The sequence below is a fragment of the Centroberyx gerrardi genome, chromosome 6, assembly GCF_048128805.1.
Source record: "Centroberyx gerrardi isolate f3 chromosome 6, fCenGer3.hap1.cur.20231027, whole genome shotgun sequence".
Classification (NCBI taxonomy): Eukaryota; Metazoa; Chordata; class Actinopteri; order Beryciformes; family Berycidae; genus Centroberyx; species Centroberyx gerrardi.
Window position 1 is genome coordinate 28,664,205 of NC_136002.1, and position 20,681 is coordinate 28,684,885.

The 20,681-nt window shown below is 41.4% G+C and overlaps 2 protein-coding genes across 2 annotated transcripts; one reads left to right on the plus strand and one right to left on the minus strand.

The window, feature by feature from the left end:
* The first annotated feature begins 1,659 nt into the window (after positions 1-1,659).
* vstm5 (V-set and transmembrane domain containing 5) lies at positions 1,660-8,562 on the plus strand. Its single transcript, XM_071924779.2, has 4 exons — positions 1,660-2,071; positions 4,318-4,644; positions 7,063-7,206; positions 8,203-8,562. The coding sequence occupies exons 1-4, from the start codon at positions 1,996-1,998 to the stop codon at positions 8,232-8,234; spliced, it is 579 nt and encodes a 192-aa protein (XP_071780880.2). The 5' UTR covers positions 1,660-1,995; the 3' UTR covers positions 8,235-8,562.
* med17 (mediator complex subunit 17) lies at positions 8,538-20,581 on the minus strand. The gene is made up of 13 exons (XM_071924776.2): positions 20,574-20,581; positions 19,652-19,896; positions 18,664-18,827; positions 17,857-18,076; positions 16,845-16,981; positions 16,136-16,217; positions 15,285-15,437; positions 14,286-14,416; positions 13,750-13,934; positions 12,893-13,030; positions 12,075-12,192; positions 10,804-10,963; positions 8,538-9,763 (listed from the first exon to the last, which is right to left on the minus strand). The coding sequence occupies exons 2-13, from the start codon at positions 19,884-19,886 to the stop codon at positions 9,555-9,557; spliced, it is 1,932 nt and encodes a 643-aa protein (XP_071780877.1). The 5' UTR covers positions 19,887-19,896; positions 20,574-20,581; the 3' UTR covers positions 8,538-9,554.
* Between the last annotated feature and the right edge of the window lie 100 nt (positions 20,582-20,681).

Below are 20,681 nucleotides of genomic sequence, written 5' to 3' on the forward strand. Positions count from 1 at the left end.
CCACCCAAGCAGCGGCGTGTCCCACCAGTTCTAACTGTATTTTTTTGGTCTCTTAAATACGTTTTCATAAATAAGTTGTGTATGAGTTCTAAATTGTTTAAGTTGCATGTTAAGTAGGCTGTGTCTGGTGTTCTCTTGACCTCATTTTCATTAGCTGTATGTCAATGTAAACACCCCTCCTGTTTTCTCTGCATGTGTCTTGACGCAGATGTCTTTAGTGTCTGTGTAAACTCATTGTGCTTTCATGTCAGAAGCAGTTTGTGTGTCTTATAGATACACATGATGGGGTGGGGCGTATGCACGATTTGCATGTCTACAAACCCACAAAGAGAGACATTTTTACCCTCCTGTCCCAGCCAATCCATGTGCATTTTTATTGTCTGCGTACCTGTAATAAACATATTTTTGGGGGTTTTTGTTTGCCAGTCTTAATGTTAGCTATGTTGACTCTAACATACTTTGCTGTCACCTTGGTTGGACTGAACAGACTCAAAAATAATGACTTTGTAACGCTCACAACAGCCATAAAGAAATATTCATGTTTCAGAATGGGATTTAATTGACAAACTGACACACCAATGTCCAAATACCCAGCCACCAAGACTGGGCACTGACTTGTTTATTAGCCAGTCTTCATGTTAGCAATATTGTCTCTAACATGCTTTGCTGTCATTTTAGTTGGACTGAACAAAGTAATAATATAATATAATAATAAAATAATGACTTTGTAATGCTCACAGCAGCTGTAAAGAAAGATTAATGTTTCAAAGTTTGATTTAATTGACAAACTATCTTGGAAAGCCAAAGAAGCCATGTTCATTTTATGACATTTTCCCATTTAAATTGTTTTGTTTCACCATCTATAATTTGCAGATCAGAGTGCATCAGTTCTGGAGTTTGATTGTGTGAAAAGACAGCAGAACCACCACATGACACCCTTTACAGTGATGGAGGGAGTTTGTGCTCCAACAGTAGGAGCAGAGATGAAACCTTAAATAGGTTAGCAGCCTTTGTCCACTGAGACAGACTCTCTCTCCATTGTAAACTAATCTATTGCACCTTTATTGTCGCCTTTTACCACCACAGTACTGGGACAACAATGCTGTAGGTGGGACATGTTTTACATTGATCCACTGAAAACACTACAGCACAGTGAAGTAGTGGCTCCCATTAACTTCTCATGTACTGACAGAGAAAACGTTGCCACATAATCACAACACATGAAGCTGCATTGCTGCTTTTACTAAAGCGATCAGAAAGGTACAGTCAGCTCACTGTGTGTGTGTGTGTGTGTGTTGCTGTGTGTTTGTTGCTGTGTGTGTGTCTTGGTGTCTGTATGTGTGAATACACACTTCCTGTTTGACACGTTTTGCCAGGTGTGTCAAAGCACGAATACCGGGTTATTTGACCTAAGTTGGTCTCATTTTATTTGACTCTGTGTGTGTGTGTGTGCGCATTCGTGAGTGTTGGGTGTGGTGTGTGTGTGAGTGCATTCGTGAGTGTTGGGTGTGTGTGTGTGTGGATGGGGAGGAGGGGGGTGGGAGTGAGAAAATTGAGAAGGATATGTGTGTTTGCTCTATAGCCTGCTTCCTTCTCTCAGTGTGTGTGTGTGTGCGTGCGCGCGCACACCTCTGAGTACATGTTTGCTCAGTGATCTCTTGCTGAACCTGTCTGATAGGTGTGGGCTGGCTGGCGTTGGCTTGCACAGGTATGTGTGGCAGAACAGAGGAGCCTCAGAAGAGCCAACAAGCACAGAGCTGAGACAGGAGGGAACGACACACACAAACACACTCCGATTTCTCACAAAAAGAGGCAAAAAACACACACACACACACACACCTGTGACAAAGGAAAGTAGAAGGAGAAATTCTGGGAAGCGGGAAGCGACAGTCTCTGTTTTGGAGGGAGCGAGGCGGAGAGGAGAATGCTTCAGAATGTGAATTAACCCGGTGGAGTTTCTTCAGCGGTGGTTCGACCAATGGGTCTGGGATTCTAATGTGGCATTTTAGGCTCTGGGATACACAGGATGTCACTCTGTTTCTCAGCATCACACTCTATATGTGTCACCTAGGTAAGTAGCCCACACGCTTATTGATTTGGTAAATTTACGCATGTGACTGCTGTGTTTGTGAGCATGCCTATAGAGTGCAGGCCTGAATTTGTTTTAGCAGTAAATGCATAGGATGAGCGCCGAGCCCCTTCAGTAGAAACTCAAACAGAGAGTGTGGCAGTAGCGCACGCTTAAGATACGACTCCCTAACCTCAGCATTTTCTCAGGGATTGTGGCTTAACTTGCATACCAGGGCTAAGTACACTCACCGGCCACTTTATTAGGTACACCTATCTAATACTGGCAGGTCATCTGTTGCTGTTGCCCATTTATCATAAGGGAAACAACTTGAGATGCCCTTCTGCACTCCACTGTTGTAAAGAGCTGTTATTGGAGCATTTGTGGCCTTTCTGTTAGCTTGAACCAGTCTGCTCATTCTCCTGTGACCTCTGACCTCTCTCATTAACAACCTGTTTTCGTTCACTGGATGTTTTTTTGTTTCTCACACCGTTCTCTGTAAACTCTAGTGTGAAAATCCCAGAAGGACAGCTGTTTCTGAGATGCTGGAACCAACAATCAGACCACAAAGGTGCTTAGATGACGCATCTCGCCCATTCTAATGTTTGTTGGAACAAAAAACTAAACCATTTATATATTGAGTTGCAGCCACATGATTCGCTATTTGAAGGAGCAGGCTATGTGCGTTAAGGAGCAGGTGTACCTAATAAAGTGGCCGGTGAGTGTGTGTTAACACAACACAGCTTGGCACATAGCAGTGACATTAGCCTTGATGTTGGCATGAAGGGACGGGCAGTTTTTCCAAGCCGTCATGTGTCTTAGTCAGTGTCGGTATTCTCTGCTGGAATTCTTCGCCTATGCTTCATTAAGCAAACACACCTCCAGCAGAACCAGATCTCTCACAGCGGCTCCTGTTAAAATATTAAATGGAGGCGCAACCACAAACACGTGGCCAGTACCGCAGGCTTTACGCAAATCAAAACTTCTCAGCTTGTTTGGCAGGTTTCATTCCACCAACAGCCAGTTTGTAATTTGACAAAGAAACAAAAAGAATAACATTGTGTCTGGCTGAACCTGTTCCATAAACCCCCAACTCACAATTTAAGGGCTGTGAGATGTGATGTAACACATTAGGGAAAAACAATAGAATCTGATTCAAATGTGTCACCAACTCTGGATGTCTAGTTGTGTGACACAAGTGCGAAAGTCATGAGGTGAAATTGTTTCTTTTTATGGAGCTGCATTGTATCTTAGACTGGAATGTTTTTTACTGCTATTACTGTCTTCAGTGGATGGAGGTTGAACAGTAACTAGAAGTGTGGAGTGTAAAGGTTTTCATGCAGTATGTACTATCTGACCCAATTTTTTGCCCATCTATCCATCTATCTATCTATCTATCTATCTATCTATCTATCTATCTATCTATCTATCTTCTGGTAGCTAGCTATAGCGGGCCAAATATATTACCCTAAAATGTGAACCTATATCCCTCTGGATTCTGGAGATCCATTCATTTCTAATAGGTTTTTCAGTGGAGAATCTGTGAAATTATAAATGTCTGAGTCTTGATGTTTGTATAATGTGCTCTCTTCTTGGTACACAAGTGGGAAACAGCCGGGCTGTAGTTGCTCCTCTGGTTAGAGTTTCCCACCCCAAGTGTTACGTAAATTCAATATGCTATGGGATCAGCAGCCATATATTCAGTCAAATCTTGAAGGCACATGCCATAATCAAAATGTGTTTGAAACAAGCAGGAAAAGGAACAAAATCAGACATCTATCTATCTATCCCAAGTAAACGCAATCTACTATCTACCTATCTGCTATCTATCCATGTACCTGTCTGTCTGTCTGTCTTTCTGTCTGCCTGTCTTGCTAAATAAAGGCAACCTGCTGGAGATTTGCCTAAAATCATAAAAGCAACCTTATCTTGAAAATATTGCTGGCATCAATTTAATTCTCTCAAACTGTTGCCTGTTTATCTCGGCCTCCATCTTAACAAAATACCTCCTTTGAATTCTTCCTCCATGCTCTGCTGCGCTCAGGGATGCTTGCACACACAAACAAGCACCGGCAATGTTTACTTTTGTTGTGTATTTATCTGTTTTTTTACATTCTCTGTTACTGTACAAAGCATTTCATGACAAATCCATATTGTTCAAGAATTTGTTCAAGTTAATTTGTCTTGACCCGACTCTTCGTCCGCTCTGTCCCACCTCCCCTCGTCCCTTTTCCTCCTGGATTTTGAAGCCGGAGCCATCTCCATCCAGTCTCCCCAGAGGAGCCTGACCAGGTCGGTACAGGAGGATGTGTTTTTCTCCGTGGATGTCTCCGGCCGCGAGATCCCCACCATACAATGGACCTTTATGTCCGCAGCAGTGAGCCGCAGCATCGGGACGTGGCGGCCGGGGGTGTACACCAACATAACGGTGGATTACAGAGACAGAGTGCAGCCCTACGACAACGGTTCGATGGGCCTGTCGGACCTGCGGCTACAGGACGCCGGGTACTACGTGGTCACCGTCACCGAGACTACAGGCAGCAGCAAGGACGCCGGGTTCGTCCTCAAAGTGAACGGTGAGTTGATCTTGGTTTGGAAATGATTCTGTTTCCCTGTATTTCACTCTTAACACAAGGAATAAGAGTGCTGCACTGTGGGAAACTGGAAGAGATCTGACCAAGTCAATTTTTCTCAAGTCCCAAGTCAGTCTCAAGTCTTAAGGCATAAGTCTCAAGTCAAGTCCCAAGTCTAAATGCAGATTACCAAGTCAAGTCCAAATAAAGTCCATGTCATTAATGTCCCGAATTTCCCCTACGGGATGAATAAAGTGCAATCTTAATCTTAATCAAGTCTCAAGTCTAAATGTAGAACAGCAAGTCAAGAACAAATCAAGAGTCCAGTATCAATTTAATATCTTAAAGAAAACTAAATATCTAGGACTTTTCAATGCAATATGGTTTTAATAGGATAAAAACTTGGTAAGAGCATCATGAGTTTCATTTCTATAATCAGTTTCAACTTCAATAAATTCAATCATTCCATACAAATTCAGAAAACAGAATTTAAATTCAGTCGTCTGCTGGAACAAATCTCACCACTTTCAATCTAAATCATTTACACAAACAGAAGATCTCAAGTCAAGACTTTAGAAACCTTTTCAAGTCATCAAAGTACAAGTCAAAGTCAAGTCTCAAGTCACCAGAACTCAAGTCAAGTCAAGTCTCAAAGCTTCTCTTCATGCATCAAGTCAAGTCTCAAGCAGTTAAAATTGTGACTCGAGTCCCCACCTCTGGAAACTGGCCTAACTTCTGAGCTGTGAACCCTTATGTGACAAAGCAAACCGACTAAGAACATGTTCCCATTTATAACAACAGCCTGCAGCACAGGGAGTTTCAAGGAGAGGGAGTGGTGCATGCTTTCACACACTTGCGCCTTGGAGCTGCTCAGAACAAGCAAAGTCTTGTTGTGTGATTCTTAGAGGAACGGCAAATTAGATTAGAATAAACAGAGACAGTGTATTCCATATGGCTCTGTGACAAGAGACATAATAAATTGCAGCCAATGTTTTTTTGAATTGAATTTATCCAGGGAAGGAGAAGTGACACTATTCACTTCCCCCACCCAGATTTCCCAAGCTCGTTTTGGGGTTTTTAACTGGCAACCTTCCATATTTCATGGACAAGTATATAGTGTACAGACCATAGTTCCAGTATCTGTGAAGGAGATGTGTTGGTGAAAGGCTGGAACGACATTTTGAATGCAATATGTGTCTGTAGAACATAAAGCAGGGACTTCTAGTTGTTTCTCAGTCAGTAACACAGCAATTCTTAACAGTGTGACTGATACAGGGTTTTAGCGTAAAATAGAGGAAGACCAACTTTTAATTCATTTTGGGCAAAAAAAGACCTACATATGTTAAAATATTTGCCTGCACCCAGAGAATGACACATGAAAGTATAGTAATTATAGTTATTTCCAACGACTTTGACCATGATATAAGTTTGAAGTTACTCATGAGCTTGGCATGATATAAGGAGTGATGGAAAGAGTACTAGAATATCCTACTCAAGTAGAAGTACTGTTACTTTGCTGATATTTTACTTAAGTAGAAGTAACAGTACTGGTGTGAGAATCTACTGAAGTAAAAGTAAAAAGTGTCTCATTTAAAATGTTTCCATGTGATTCTCAAAGGAGAGAGGACAGAGTTCAAACTAGATTCTTTTAATTTAGAAATTAGAAGTGCACAAACAAAGTAAAACCAGATTACTCTTCTCTTGTTCGCTGACTGACCGTTGACTGTGAATGGCTCCACAATTTTTTAATTTATGATACTCCAGTCTTTTTTTGCCTGAAAAACTCTGAAAATCTGGATTCTAATGGAGTATTTTTTTTTTTTTTTTGTGGTTGATCAGTATACCACCACCACTTACTTATACACATAAAGACATGGTTTTGTGTGTAGGAAAGCAATGTGTACAAATACACAAAAAAAGCTACTCAATTACAGTAACGTGAGTAAATGTAATTAGTTACTTCCACCCTTGGATATAAGTTTCAAAAACACTATTAATTCTGTCGGAACATCCCAACATATCTGATGCTACCTGGTCTCTCATATCTCACACAAGCTCACTTTTTGGCGGTGTGTTGGCTGGATTTATCTAGAGCGATCTTCTTTGTCTCTCTGGAGAGCAGTGGTGGAAAAAGTAGTAGCAATACCATAATAGAAAGATACTTCATTAAAAGTAAAAGCTCTGCATTCAAAAGTTTTCCTTAGAAGTATTAGCAGTAAAATGTACTAAAAGTATCAAAAGTAAAAGTCCTCATTCTTCCAAAGAGTTAAATTATTGAAGCATTAACCTGTAAGAAGTACTCAAGTAAAGTAGCAGTACCTCAAAATTTTACTTAAGTACAGTACTTAAGTAAACCAAAGCGGTTTTGTTAAAAGTGCTGTATAACTCAGTTTGACCTGCTGCTGTGTGTCTGTCCTGCAGAAGTGATCTATGAGGATCTGCAGTACCTGTCTGTCTCCGCCGTAGTGCTGGCCTGCCTGGCCGGCCTGCTCATGTTAGCCATGTGGCTACTGGACAAGGCCTACAGGAAGATAGTGGCATGGAGACGCGCGCAAAAGATGCGAGGTAAAGCAGGATGAATTATAAGTAATACAGTATATCCACCTTTATGAGCTACAGTATCAGTTTGGATGACACAACTTACACTGCCCATCAAAAGTTTGGCGACACCTAGCTTTTGAAAATGTTTAATAAATCAGCATGTTTTCTTTTGTCGGTTTGCAGTAACTTCACCCCATTAAAGACTAACTAAGACTAAGACTAAAACTAACTAGGTTTAGTTTGAGAAAATATTTGTGAAGATAACACTAAAACAATTAAACTATACATTCATCCAAAAAAAAAACTCTGCTCACACTTCTTCATGCCGACAGTCAGACGCCATGAAAGATTTTCTCTTCACACCAAAGAGACACTTTGATGAACATGAAGCTGAGTGTTGAAGAAATAGATATTTTATGTTGACAAAACATCACAGGCATTTTTTTCCCTCACTTCTTCATTGAAAAATAACAGGGAAAGTCAAATAGTATTTTGAAAATGTATAAAAGGCAAGGTGTCTCCAAACTTTTGACAGGCGATGTATTGTCAAACTCGCATGAGATGAACTTTATTGACACCTGAGAGGAAATTGGGTCATTACAGCAGCACAGAGGCTGGAAAACAGAGTAAAAAAAAAAAGTAATAACCAAAAATAAGAGTTCTGTTTCTCCATGATGGCTGAAATAAAATTCACACAAGGATGTTATCTGCAGGATCTTATTAAGAAAAATAAAACACATACTGCTCCGATTTGTTTTTTATAACCTTTTGTTTATATTAGTGGTTTGTTTGCCTTAGAGCTCATAGTTTACTCCGTTTTTTTTCCTACTTACTGTACCGTTGCATCATTGTATGAATGTATGAGTATGGCTTGGTGGGTGTGAATGTGGGTAGAAGTTATCTATTGTGTCCAAGAATGGGTGTGTTTGAGTACAAAGGTCTGCAACATCCATAACAGCTTCCTTATGCTGGTTTCTGACGGTGGTTTCTATTCTGACAAAGTTTAATCCCTTTCTGCAGAAAATGATGAAACGGAGCTGCAGCCTCTTTGATGAACATCAAGCGTTGCATCGTCCCTGGCATGAAAAACACTTGAACACGCTGCAACACAAGGACCGATTTTCTGAATTTACTGAATTTTTTGGCATTTGTTTTGTAAATACAATAACTGAGAGAGCCTTTTTCAGCTCATAAAGTTACTTACAGCCAGGAAGATGAAGGATTGTCAATGATGAGCAACTCCATGTACCAAGAGAACTTATGCTATGTTTACATTTTATACTGAACACACTGCATTTACAGCACACTGCCAACGCCACTGGATTGAATGTACATACATCACTCAAGACACTGGGAAAAATTACATATTTATTTTCACAGCAAAACGAGATCTGTGTTTTTTCTGCCACTGTAGTCCGCTTCACAGCCATTGACATCAGAAAGATTATAAATCAGGCTTTATTCTGTCTATATTAGCCTTAAGATGCAGTGACAATAATAGAAGCCATCAGATGCAGAACCATGTAAGGCTGCTTCAAGTTTTCAGAGAAGTGAGAAGAGTTTGACTGTTAAAAAAAAATTTCACAGTAAATGGCAGTTTCATATGATTTGAAGTGACTGTACATTTGCAATAATGTTGGCTGAGAGAAAAAAATAACTCTCAAAACTGCCACTTACATGGTTCTTTATCTTAAGGCTTAAATTGATAATTCACACGGAGGAGGAAGTTAGTTCCACTGTAACTTTCTCCAAAAGATTGTTGCTTGAACCGAGGATGTGATAAGGATGAAGCAAGGTAACAGAAAAAGAGGGTAGAAAAGCAGGAAGCCCACAGAGAGCCTCACGATAAAAATGAATGGGAGTAATGTCCAGAAATCCTTAAAAACAAAACATGATAGTCACATCCCTGCTGTATTCTTATGATGACATGAGGAAGACAACGCATTAACAGAACCGGAGCATAACTCAGCACAGACAGACACTGCTTTTTATTTATTGGGTATGAAACTGCTGGAAAGACACTGTACGCTCCAAAGCTTGCGTTATCTCAAAAAGTGAGTCGATGGCTGCGTTCAAAAAGTCCATGAAGTGGGTCAAGAGGAAGTCGTGAGGGAAGGAAGAGTCACATTTATTGACGTAAGCGTCAGGCAGCGTTCATCCAGGCCAAAACAGAAGCTGCGGGCATTTCTTTCACTTTTTTTGTGATATTTTTGGCTGGAAAACTCTAGAAAATGTGGATTCTATGGAGTGTTTTGTGTTTTTTTGGCTCAGTATACCACCGCCATTCAATTAGATATAAAAACATGGCTTTGTGTATAGGAAAGTCAATGTTTCAGGAGTCCACAGATTCAGTTTGGGCATGCGGGCGTTATCTAAGGACAGGGGGTAAGCGCCGCCATGAGCAGCTCCATCTTGTAGACGAAGTTTCGCCCCTCCATCTTGCTCCAGTGGACTTCCTTATGCGGCCCTCTCAGGTGGCTCCACTTGCCGTCCTGGATGACGTCGCTCTTTGGCAGCTCTTTGCTCTGGCTGCGGGGGAACTGGACCAAAACCTTGCACCCGCTCTCTGGGCCGTTACGCACTGAACGGACAGATGGACACACACACTTTTTAGTAGATAAAATCTGCTAATATTAAAAGGTACAAATGTATAAATCTTGGGGATTTGAGATTATGAGGACATACAGTATCACTTTGTGAAGTATGGGGGTGTTTTTTATTAAGTATTTAAATGACGAATCCACCCTCAGATACTCTTACACTTGGATATTTTCAATGTGTGACGTTCAAGTTATTTTGTGATGACAGTATTGTTTACTTTTTTGGTGAACCCACTTTCTTTCAACCTGCCTCGCCTACTTCTACTTCAGTTAGTGATTTCCTACATTTCCCAGAATGCCTTTCAACAACCCCCAGAGAACTGGCCTGAACTTGTTGCATTCAGCTGTGGGTTATACATGCAGGTTGAGAGAGCAAGAGCTATAGCAATAGCAGCAGGGCAAGAGTTTCTCTATTTGGGAAAAAGTGAGAATTGTGCCCCTTACTCAAAACACAACCTGTCTCTCTGCTGCATTGCATTCTGGTCTATCTCCTGCTCCTGTGGGTGGAGAAATTGGTCTCTCTCCTCTTCTACGATGGATTTCTCCCTGTATGATTGTTGAACGTCTCTTGGTGCAAAATGGCGGCTCTAGAAAGAAGCCCTCGCTCTTTGATTCTGAGGGACTGACACCAAAACCTGACGTTTACCGCTGATGTTTTGGATCGCTGAGAAACATTTTCTGACATCAAACTCCATTGTAGCTGCACTGGACATTTGGCCAGTTAACCACAGGAATAAGAAAAACATACCACTAAACTACAAAATGGACCCAGAAATGCAAGGCACATTGCCAATAGCTGTTTTTTAAAGCAGTGTTTACAAAGTGCTTTATGGTGGAAGTAATGTTGAAGTATTTGCAAACACAAAGGTAGCCTTTCCTGCCCCTCTGTCATGCATCCATGCTTTCTTAATGGGTTCTACACATATTGACAGTGCCTAATTACAATGATGAAAAACATGGAAGCGCATTTTACCTCAAAACCAACCAAAAGATAAAGGTTTTCTTATCTCACTCATCTTACCTGAGATGGCGTACTCCCCGTTGGAGGAGGCGACAGTGATGGCAGAGGCGTTCCCGATGCTCTCCACGGGGCCGAGGCCGACATGGTTACTGAAGCTCAGGACGTGCCAGCCCATCACCTTGGCCAGCTGCTGGACGGCATGCACCTGATGCTGGGACATCTGCAGCAACACAGCACAGACACAGGGGGACAGCGTTACACACGGCTTTAAAAGGGTCTGTGTGTAATTTCTGGTCCAATGCTGGCCTCTGCCGTTCAGCGTTGTCATGACAACAACACTCTGCCCTCCGTAGAGCGAGACCATCGTCAGCATGGTGGGCAGGTTGGACTGTCTCACAATCAACAAAAATGAACCTTCTGTCATGTTTTACCCAGTTAGTGCTTTTTTTTTTAATTCGATGGACGCTTGCTGTGATCAGGATCCTGACATCACCACCATTCCTGCTGTCTGTGGATTTTTGGAACATATCGAAGGTAAGGAGTCGCTATTTTGTGTGTGAAGTAACTCCACTTTCCGGCTGTTAAAATTCAAGCTGTTTGGAGGATTATACACATGCCGAATTAACCAGAAAACCCTACCGATTAGTAATAAAGTCTCAAATTATATTCTCTGATGTGTGAGTTTTGCCGATAAGTAAGGCAAAAACATATTGTCAGATTTTTGAATGGACCTTGGTGTGGTAGGAGGGCCTTCAGCCTCGGCCCGCTCCTGTTTCACTCACTACCATTCAGGAACCTGCTGATATTTACTAGTCATATTATGCTTCAGGAAAGCAGAAATATTACACATTTAACCTTTAATAAGTTAAATAAAAAGGTGCAAAAAGAAGATTAGATGAAACTTGAATGATCTCCGAAGGAAAATTGGGTCATTGCAGCAGCAAATAGTAATAGTTTACATAGTTTATGTTAGGAATGTCATTATCCTATCCATGTCTCAATTGTCTCAAGACTTAATAAACCTTTAACTCGTCTCCACCCCTTCGTCTTCATCTCCCCTACATGACTGAAGTGGATTTAAAAGGGTAAAATCCAAATCAATAACTTCATCTGGATTCCCCTGGTAAAGTCAATCCCATGGAAAAAGCAGGTGTTCCTAGTACTTTGTGCAGTTGATGTAATACTTTGTAAGTTTGAGGATTTGCATTTGAATGTGAGATGAAGAGATATGACGTTGTAGATGTACATGTCTTATCTATGAGAGGTTTATAAATTTGCACTGATAAAAAAAAAATATTTCTATAGAAATAAGACTGGCAGTGTTGGAGTACCTGAGAGAGGAGGAAGTCCTGCAGTTCCTGTTCCTGGTGCGACAGAGTGATGACGCGTCCGTCTCTGTGCACCACTCTGATCTGCTCTACACCGATGTTCAGCTGCAGCTGGATGGACCTGAACACAACAACAGTTTGAGCTTGACTTTATTGATTTGCACGTGTAAAAAACAAACCAAAAAACCCACATAACTTACAGATTGTGCAGGTGTGGGGTATCTGCAGGTTTCAGAAAGCCAAACTGAAGACTTTTTAAGACCTTTTTAATGCGACCTGAATAGAATTTAATACCAATTTAACACCAAAATAAGGAAACAAAAAGCTGCCAAAAATACTAGACTATTTCCAACTGAACATAGCTACTGAAAGTCCTACAGATCTAAATTGAGTAGTATAAGAAAAAGGATACCAGGGAATTAAATGTTGCCTGATGATGATGCCTGTCTGTGTTTACTAAAGCAGATGCAATGAAAAAAACATGTCTGGCTTATTGTCCTGAAATAATAATAATAATTTAGAAGTGTTCATACATATGGCTCAAACTCAATGAGACCAAATAGAAGTGTTCCTTTAATGTAATACAACAGAAGAAAATAAAACCAAAAATACTGCCGGTGCCATTCAGATTTCTGGTGTAACTACAAAATTCATTCATTTGCCTCATCTCATTTGAACTTACTTTCCAACTCTGCCTCCATTAAATATCACTGCACTAAAGAATCTGTCAATGCCACTATCTAATTTTACAGCTGAAACAAAGTAAAACTTACAATTGAAAATAAACCTGAATAATACAGTGAAAAATGCCCTCCACTCACTTGCAGATCTGCTCGTAGCCCTGGGAGGTGATGAGCACCTTGACGCTCGACTCGTACACGTCGTTGATGTTGGACCAGTGGGCCTGGATCTGGGGGTCTTCGATACGGCTGGCCAGGCTGTCGATGGTCCGCGCCGTCCTGGCATCCACACACACACACACACACACACACACACACACACACACAGACAGTACATTGCCAATGCTGAAAGGTGAAGCATGTGGCCAGTGAGGACACCCAGTACAGGGTTTCCCACAGCATTATATAGTCAACACATCCATAACAAAACAATACCAGTGCCAAAAAAACTCCATTAATTATTAGTTTATTTTAATTGAGACCAAGGCAATGATGAACAGTGTCCAACCGCACCATCTGCTGGCCAAATGTGGTACTACAAGCAATGAAGGGCATGTGCATCACATATAATGTTAATAGCCAACAATAACACTATAATATCATCAAACCCTGTCTAAAATGCAATGTTAGCAAGTAGGATAAATATCATTGTGTTGTATTTTATTGTATTGTATATCACTGCATAAATACCATAATAATTCCACTGCAAACCATGACTTTTGCACTGCCTTTTTCTCTGCATGTAACTACTGGTAGCCCCAGCACTAGCACCTTGATAACAGTAGAGTAGTAGTTCAATGATTGGTGGTTCGGCCCCTGGCACTGACAGAGCCCGGTGCTGCCAAAATGCCCCCGAATTATCTGAAGCTAGCTAACATTACTGTACCTAAAAATATTGCGACACAATGCAACGGCAGCCGCTGGCAACATGTCCTTGTGGTTTCATCAGTTCTTGTAAAAATAGAGAACGTAGATACATAAATGATAATTGAAGTTACCGGTGGCGTAGGAAGATGTGTTTGGCCTGTTTGATGATCTTCTCCAGCAGCCCCTCGCTCTGCTGCAGGCTGGAGATCTCGGCCTTGTCGTAGGCCTGCGGCCCCGCCAGGCGCAGACGCTTGTGGCCAAATGGGGCGCTAGCAGGGTGAGGCATCACCACAGAGCTCAGCTGCTGCTTATGGAACTGAGACAAAAGACAGGCTGTTTATAACACTATCTGTTATTAAAGGTAAAACGATGCACATCCATTGACAGATACATTTAGGCCAGTATTTAGCCTGGCTCAAATGTGCTGCAGAATGGCTCCAGGCATTAAAGTGGCATTTAAATTTTATTGGCATGATAGAAGGAAGATACACATAAAATGTTATCTCAAATGCAATTTAGCTTTATCTTGTCTTTTCTCTTATCCTTGTTAACATTTAAGATTATTCTGCCAATAGGACCCTCCTGCCTCTATAAATAAATACTTTCCAACTGAACTCAATAAACTGAGTAAAAACAATCAGCTCTCCCGGACAGCAGAGTGTCTGACCTCTCTCATCAGCTGGTGCAGGTTGTGCTCCAGGACGTAGAGGTGGTCGTCTGGTTTGGGTCTCTCTGGAGACGCCTGCTGGTTCTTCTTCTCTCCTGTAGAGTGGCACAGCGAGATGGACAGCTGCAGACCTACAGGACGAACAAAAAAGGAAAAGGAAAAGGAATAAAACAAAACAAAACAAAACAAAGCTCTCCAAATTAGTTATGTTATCCTTTTCCTTCGTGTTTAGGACTCGTTTAAGCTTTGTGAAGACGTGCTGCCCTGCCCTCAATTCTTCAGTGCCATCACTTCTCTACACTTCATCAAGTAGATATGTAATTTGTAATGTTGGCTTCACAAAACCTAAGCCATCAGGTGGACACTTTGATTCTAAGGGCCTTAAAGTGCCATCAGAATATAGATTTTTTTTTTTAGCATGGGTGGTCCCAGTTCCAATCGAACCCCTAATCCTGGCAGAGTTCATGAACTATACAGAACCACAAGTTGACACTAGAGATTGATATCACTATATACTGTCACATTTATCTCGATAATGATAAATGAAACGATAATTTGTTTATTTTTCTAACTCTGGTGCAGAAATACTACGTTCACCCTTAGCATCATAAATACAAAAAGTATGCTTTTATTTTGAAGATAAACCCACTTTACTTCCCTGTCTTATTCTGTCCTTTTCTGTCTGGCTTGACTGATTCTACACTCGCTCTGCTACTTTGAAGCTCAACTCTCGGTTTAACTGAAGCAACACAAATTAAACTCTTTATGAAAAGTTGACAACTTGACAAATGTATTCACCAAACAGACCGACATGTAGAAAATCGTTGAGAGAGTGCCAGTGTCGGTTTTGGTAAATTTTCTGTATATCGTCCATCCCTAGTTGACACTCTATGTGTTTTTATGTCATAAGCAACAAATATGGATGATTTCTTCTCATAAGACCAATTCCCCACAAGTGGGACAGTTTCCCCGGTTCTAGTTTATCCTAAGGGCTCTGACCTGGGAATGGCTGTGAGATGATCTGGTTCTTCACGACGATGTGTGGGATCTGGGATTTGATCTGGACCGCCTCCCTGGACAGCTGGGCAAAGATCTCCTTACAGAGCAACACATTCTGAGCCGCTTCCAGCTTCACATGCCACCGCTGGGTACCTAGGAGAGAGGGAGAGGGAGGGAGAGAGAGAGAGAGAGAGAGAGGGAGAGAAAGAGAGAGAGAGAGAGAGAGAGAGAGAGAGAGAAAGGATGGGATGAAAAGAGGTCAATACAAAGTTTTCCTCCTGTTTCTCCACTGCCTGCATGGCTAATCAGCCTGATGTAAGTAGAAAAACGTAACATTATTCCCATGCGGCCACCACAAAGAAAAAAAACGAAGACCATCCTTTGTATGAGAGTGTATATATTTAAGATATTTGAAAGATATTTTTTGTAAATATTTTGTATATATTTCTTACTGTATTTCGTACTGTATTGACATGACTGAATGATTATCATGATGCTTTGACACTGAGCGGTGGGGCAATTAATGACGCTTTAAAAAAACCTAGCCTTGAGATGGACTCCACCTGGAAAGAGGAAACAAGGGAGGCCAAAAACAACCTGGCGGAGAACTGTGACCTCGGAACTGAAAACGGCTAACCTAACTTGGGGCGAGGCACAACAGGACCAGATGGAAGCAGATAGTCGCAGCCTTATGTTCCACAGGGAACGAAGAGGATTAAGTAAGTAAGTAAAAAACCTGCCAGTATACATGTTTTATATCTCCAGACAACGTTATTAAAAGTGGGGAGCAAAGTAAAAATGTGCTGCGGGCTCTACTATTTTTATCCTGATGTTTGAGTTGTGAATGATACCTGATTTGGTTTTGAGCTGCCTCCTGAACAGGTTGACTGTTCCCAGATCACCAATGTCAGGAGCTTGTTTCTGGATGGACACCTGAGTGCAAACCACAATGTTTAATTATTAGCATTTCAGAAATACAGTCTTACCTCTTCAAATCAAGATAGTAGTAAAATCACAACAAACCTATCTTGCATACAGCTGTGTGTTCTTATAAAAAAGGTGCTGGTGGTTGCATATGACAATACTGGGTTGGCTGCACACCATAAAGTCTTCAGACTGACTTGTATTCTTTATATTTGCTTACTATTATTACAAAGAATCAAAATGAATGAAAATAAAAAGGAGGTATTAAATGGGAAGTCAGTCAACAAATATGCAGTGAACCAAGCATTTCTCAATAAGTAAATCCCCTTCTCTTGCCTTTATGCAAGCAGAGTCTTCAAAATGGAGGATACATATTTTTTTCTTTTACTTCATTGTTCATTTTACTTGTTGATGTTAGCCAATTTTTCCAGATGTGTGTTCATTCAAGTGGTTTCCCTCACACTCACACAATGATGCAGTGTTGAGTAAATGAGTAAAAAAGGTGGGTAAACAAAAACGTATTCTGATTATATTTTATGTGTTATTTCCCTCTATTTTCATGTAACACTTTTATTTGACATGTCATTTTAGCCATCATGGAGAAACATGTTGATCCAGGCCTTCATCCCATCTCACCTTGATGTAAGCAGAGCCCTCCAGGTCGCTGGGGATCTGGACGTCCAGGGGGCAGTAATCCTCTGGGATCTTCTTGTCCAGGTCGATGTCTGTGTTCTTGATCACCTCAAACGTGCCTTGGTGAGGAAACAGGGAACCTACATGGACAAAGGGTCAGAAACAGGTCGAGTCATACACACACACAGTGAACCAGTCCCCAAGTCAGCGCTGGATTCCAGAGTGGAAAATGTACTTTGTTGCATTTTTGTATTTGGTTCGTTTAGGTTCACACTGACCAATTACAAGAGAAAGACGGCTTGTAAACAAAAGTCACATGACTCACAAGTAGCTTGTTTATTGGACAGTTGGACAGTAACCTGTCATCCCAAATCAAACAAATCTGAGTCAAGTCTTTGTAACTTCAGTTAAGCATGATGGACTTGTATGTACTCTGTCATAATTTACATTTACTGGTGTTTATACTAGTTACGGACACATGGAGAAAGATGATGAATAAGAAGATGAATATAGGCATCCTTGAGACTGCAGTTTTCCCTCAGTTCATTTTGTTATGCTAGGCTTTCTAAAAATTAGTCCCTGCTGCTATCAGACGCCAACATCCGTCTCGGTAAACCCATAAAACCTTGGATTTTGGGGTAGTTTCCGGTTCAGGTTATGTTCCCACTCCTAACAAACTGCACTGTAGTTCGTTTGGAAGAGGAATGAGACGATCATTTGGTGCCACCTCAATTTGAATGGCATCATTCTCACCTGGCCAAATAAACCAAAAAGGAGTAATTGCTTCAAAGTTTGAATAAACCGCTCCCAACATGCTTGGTGTGAATGTTCCTTAAGAGACTCTCAATAAAACACTGTCTCTGCCTCTCTGATGGACACACACACTTGTTTTTACACCGACTTGTTTACATCCTCTGGTTGACTTGTAAAGCGCTATGTGGCAACCATGTTTTGTATAAAGCCCTTTAGAAGTAAATGTGATTCGACACACACACACACCCACAGGTCTTCTCACCTGCGCTCCGGTAGCTGAGGTCTCCGAGGATCTTGTCTCCTACTTTGCGTAGTTTCCACTGCGAGCGGAGTCGCAGCAGCTCGGTGTTGAAGTCCCTCTGCCTCCTGTTCTCCTGGTTCTCTGCTACGGACTTATTGAGCTTCTCTGCTCCCTTCAGCAGCAGCTGCGCTGCCGTGGCCAACGACTTCTTCTTACTGATCAGCTGGAACACCTGGGGGGTCTGCAGAGGGGCAAGGACAGGGGGGTAAGAAACGACAAGCAAATGTGTATGTGTGTGTGTGTGTGTGTGTGTGTGTGTGTGTGTGGGAAGGTGCATAGGCATCATATCTGGAGTTATCCTCAATGTTCTATTCTCTCTTGCGTATTTTCTAGGGATGGAACAAAATATCGAAATTCAATATATCGCAATACAAAAATGTGACAATATGCATCGTGGGTCAGAAAAATGAATGGTGATATCAGCTCCATGTTATTCTGCTGTAGAAATCACAAATGAGACGCTTGACCATCACAGTTTCACAAGCTCTCCATCCAAATTATATTATTGTCACTTTGTAATGACATTTTTAAATTGTTGTTTACATTCTAGCAGCCAATGCCGTCGCTAGAAAGATCTGTCTCAGAAATAAACATAATTCTGCACAGTCAGACTTTGTTGTCATTGAACTTTATTTATTACATTGTATCGTGAATCGTGAACCTCATATTGTGTATCAAATCGTATCCTGAGATAAACAGATCGTCCCTAGTATTTTCTTTATTCACACGTTACACCTAGATCTTCACTGGCGTTTTTCAGCAGTTTACCTTGCCAGCTGCCGGGTCCTGAGACACTGGGTCTAGAGCCATGTACTTCTTCTCCTTCACCACGCTCAGGACGTCGTACAGCACACACATCTCTGTCAGAGAGCTGCGCAGGTTGTTACGCACCGAATCCCACGGCCAGAGGGACGGCTGGAACTTCACTGTGCCTGTTGAGGGGAACAGAAAATCAGATTTAGAATTAACAAAGAAAAACGCATAATGACCCTGTGACAAGAGTTACATTATATTTGTTTCAATTTCTATTTTATACTTTATTTATACGGTAAGGTTTGCTGAACATGCACTTTCTTTTCATTCACCCTGCTTCACATTCATGCAGTTACACACATTCATACTTTGGCTCCATTAGAGCAGTTAGGGCTTAAGTGCTGAGAGAGGGGGGGAAGGTTCTTGTTCACTTCCGACACCCAGATTTTCCAGTTAGTTATTCATCCATATGTGCAACTTAATTACACAGAAATAAGTATCTTTTTACCTGAAAATATGCTTCTTTGAATGTGAAAATTCCATGATTTTCCAAAAAGAATAAATTCTTTTTCTAAAAAGGAGTGAACCACTACAACTAGGTTTACTGTGGGGGAAAAAAACTGCTGAAAAATCCCCATCTAATGCAATGAATGTGTAAAAGTTTGAAAATACATTCTGCTGTATTCTTGCAAAGAAACCAATTTGTAAAATTCCCTGATATGTCCAGACTTCCCCTTGCAATTAATCAAAATCCCTGACCTTCCCTGTCTGGAAAACACCTGTCAAAATTCCATGATAATCCATAAATTCCATGACCCTGGCCCCCGTGGGAACCCTGAGAAATCGGCCTTAATGTGAAGATATTTAGTTAGTCTTAATTGTGCAGCAGCCCTGATAGCTCTAGCAAAGCAGTGATGTTTTATTCATATGCTGATGTCAGCCAGGTTAACAGGATCAAGCTCTGGATCTAAATTCTCCCTGCTGTCTCCTGCAGATTCCCCACCTTCCTCCTCCTCTGGCTCCTGCTTGCCCCACTCTCGGTCCCGGGGTTCGCCCTCGGCTCCGTCCTCCTCGGAGTCGGATCCCTGGCCGAAGTCGATCCTCTGGGCCAACTTGGCGAGGTTCTGGGACATGGACAGAGGGGGGACGTACGTCTCCGTCCCGTCCAGGGCCACTTCCTGAACCTGCTTCTCACAGGACGACTCGATGCTGACCTGCACCGCTGGACCGCCCGACATGATGAAGATGCTGCGAGGGGGATGAACAGAGAGAGTCAAACACACAGAACAACTGACAGGGACACAGTGCAGCAGGAAGCATATCAGTTAGCTACTGCAGGGTGTCTGTTAAATGTAAGATTTTAAGACCTTTTTAATGACAGTTATTATAAAAGAAGACCAAGACCAATTTCTAACAGAAATAAATGTGACAACTACAAAAACAAACAAACAAACAAACAAAACCCATACACCTACCAGAATATAGCCTAGGTTTGCATGACTGGACTGATTTTTCATCAGGTAAAACAGCATTTTTCCAAGAAACCACATTTTTAGACCTTTTTAAACTTAACGCATAAAATATCATTTGTAAATGATTGTTTTAGATAATATGACTTAATACATTCAATAAGACCTTCCCAGGAAGGACCTGCAGACACTCTCTGGTCTCTCTCTTGGTTTGGCGGTTAGTTGGTTTGGTTTTTTTACACCTCAGATTTGCAGTAAATAACTTTAGATAACACTATTAAAAGTATAAACTAGCTGCTAACTAGCACGAAATTTGGTCCACTATTTGACTGTGTACAGCCACTTCTGGCTAACTAAACTAGCTAGCGTTAGCCCCTTGCAATCCTTACTGGTTCAAGAGTAAATCGATCAGATGATAGTAGAGTAACAAATATCCATAGTCTGCGTGTGTCTTACCTCACTGATGTTCACTAGACAACCACGATTATACAAGCTTATCCACGGGACAATAAAGATGTAGTGAACGTTGATTCTTCTTGTTACAGAGAGAAACGACGTGAATGG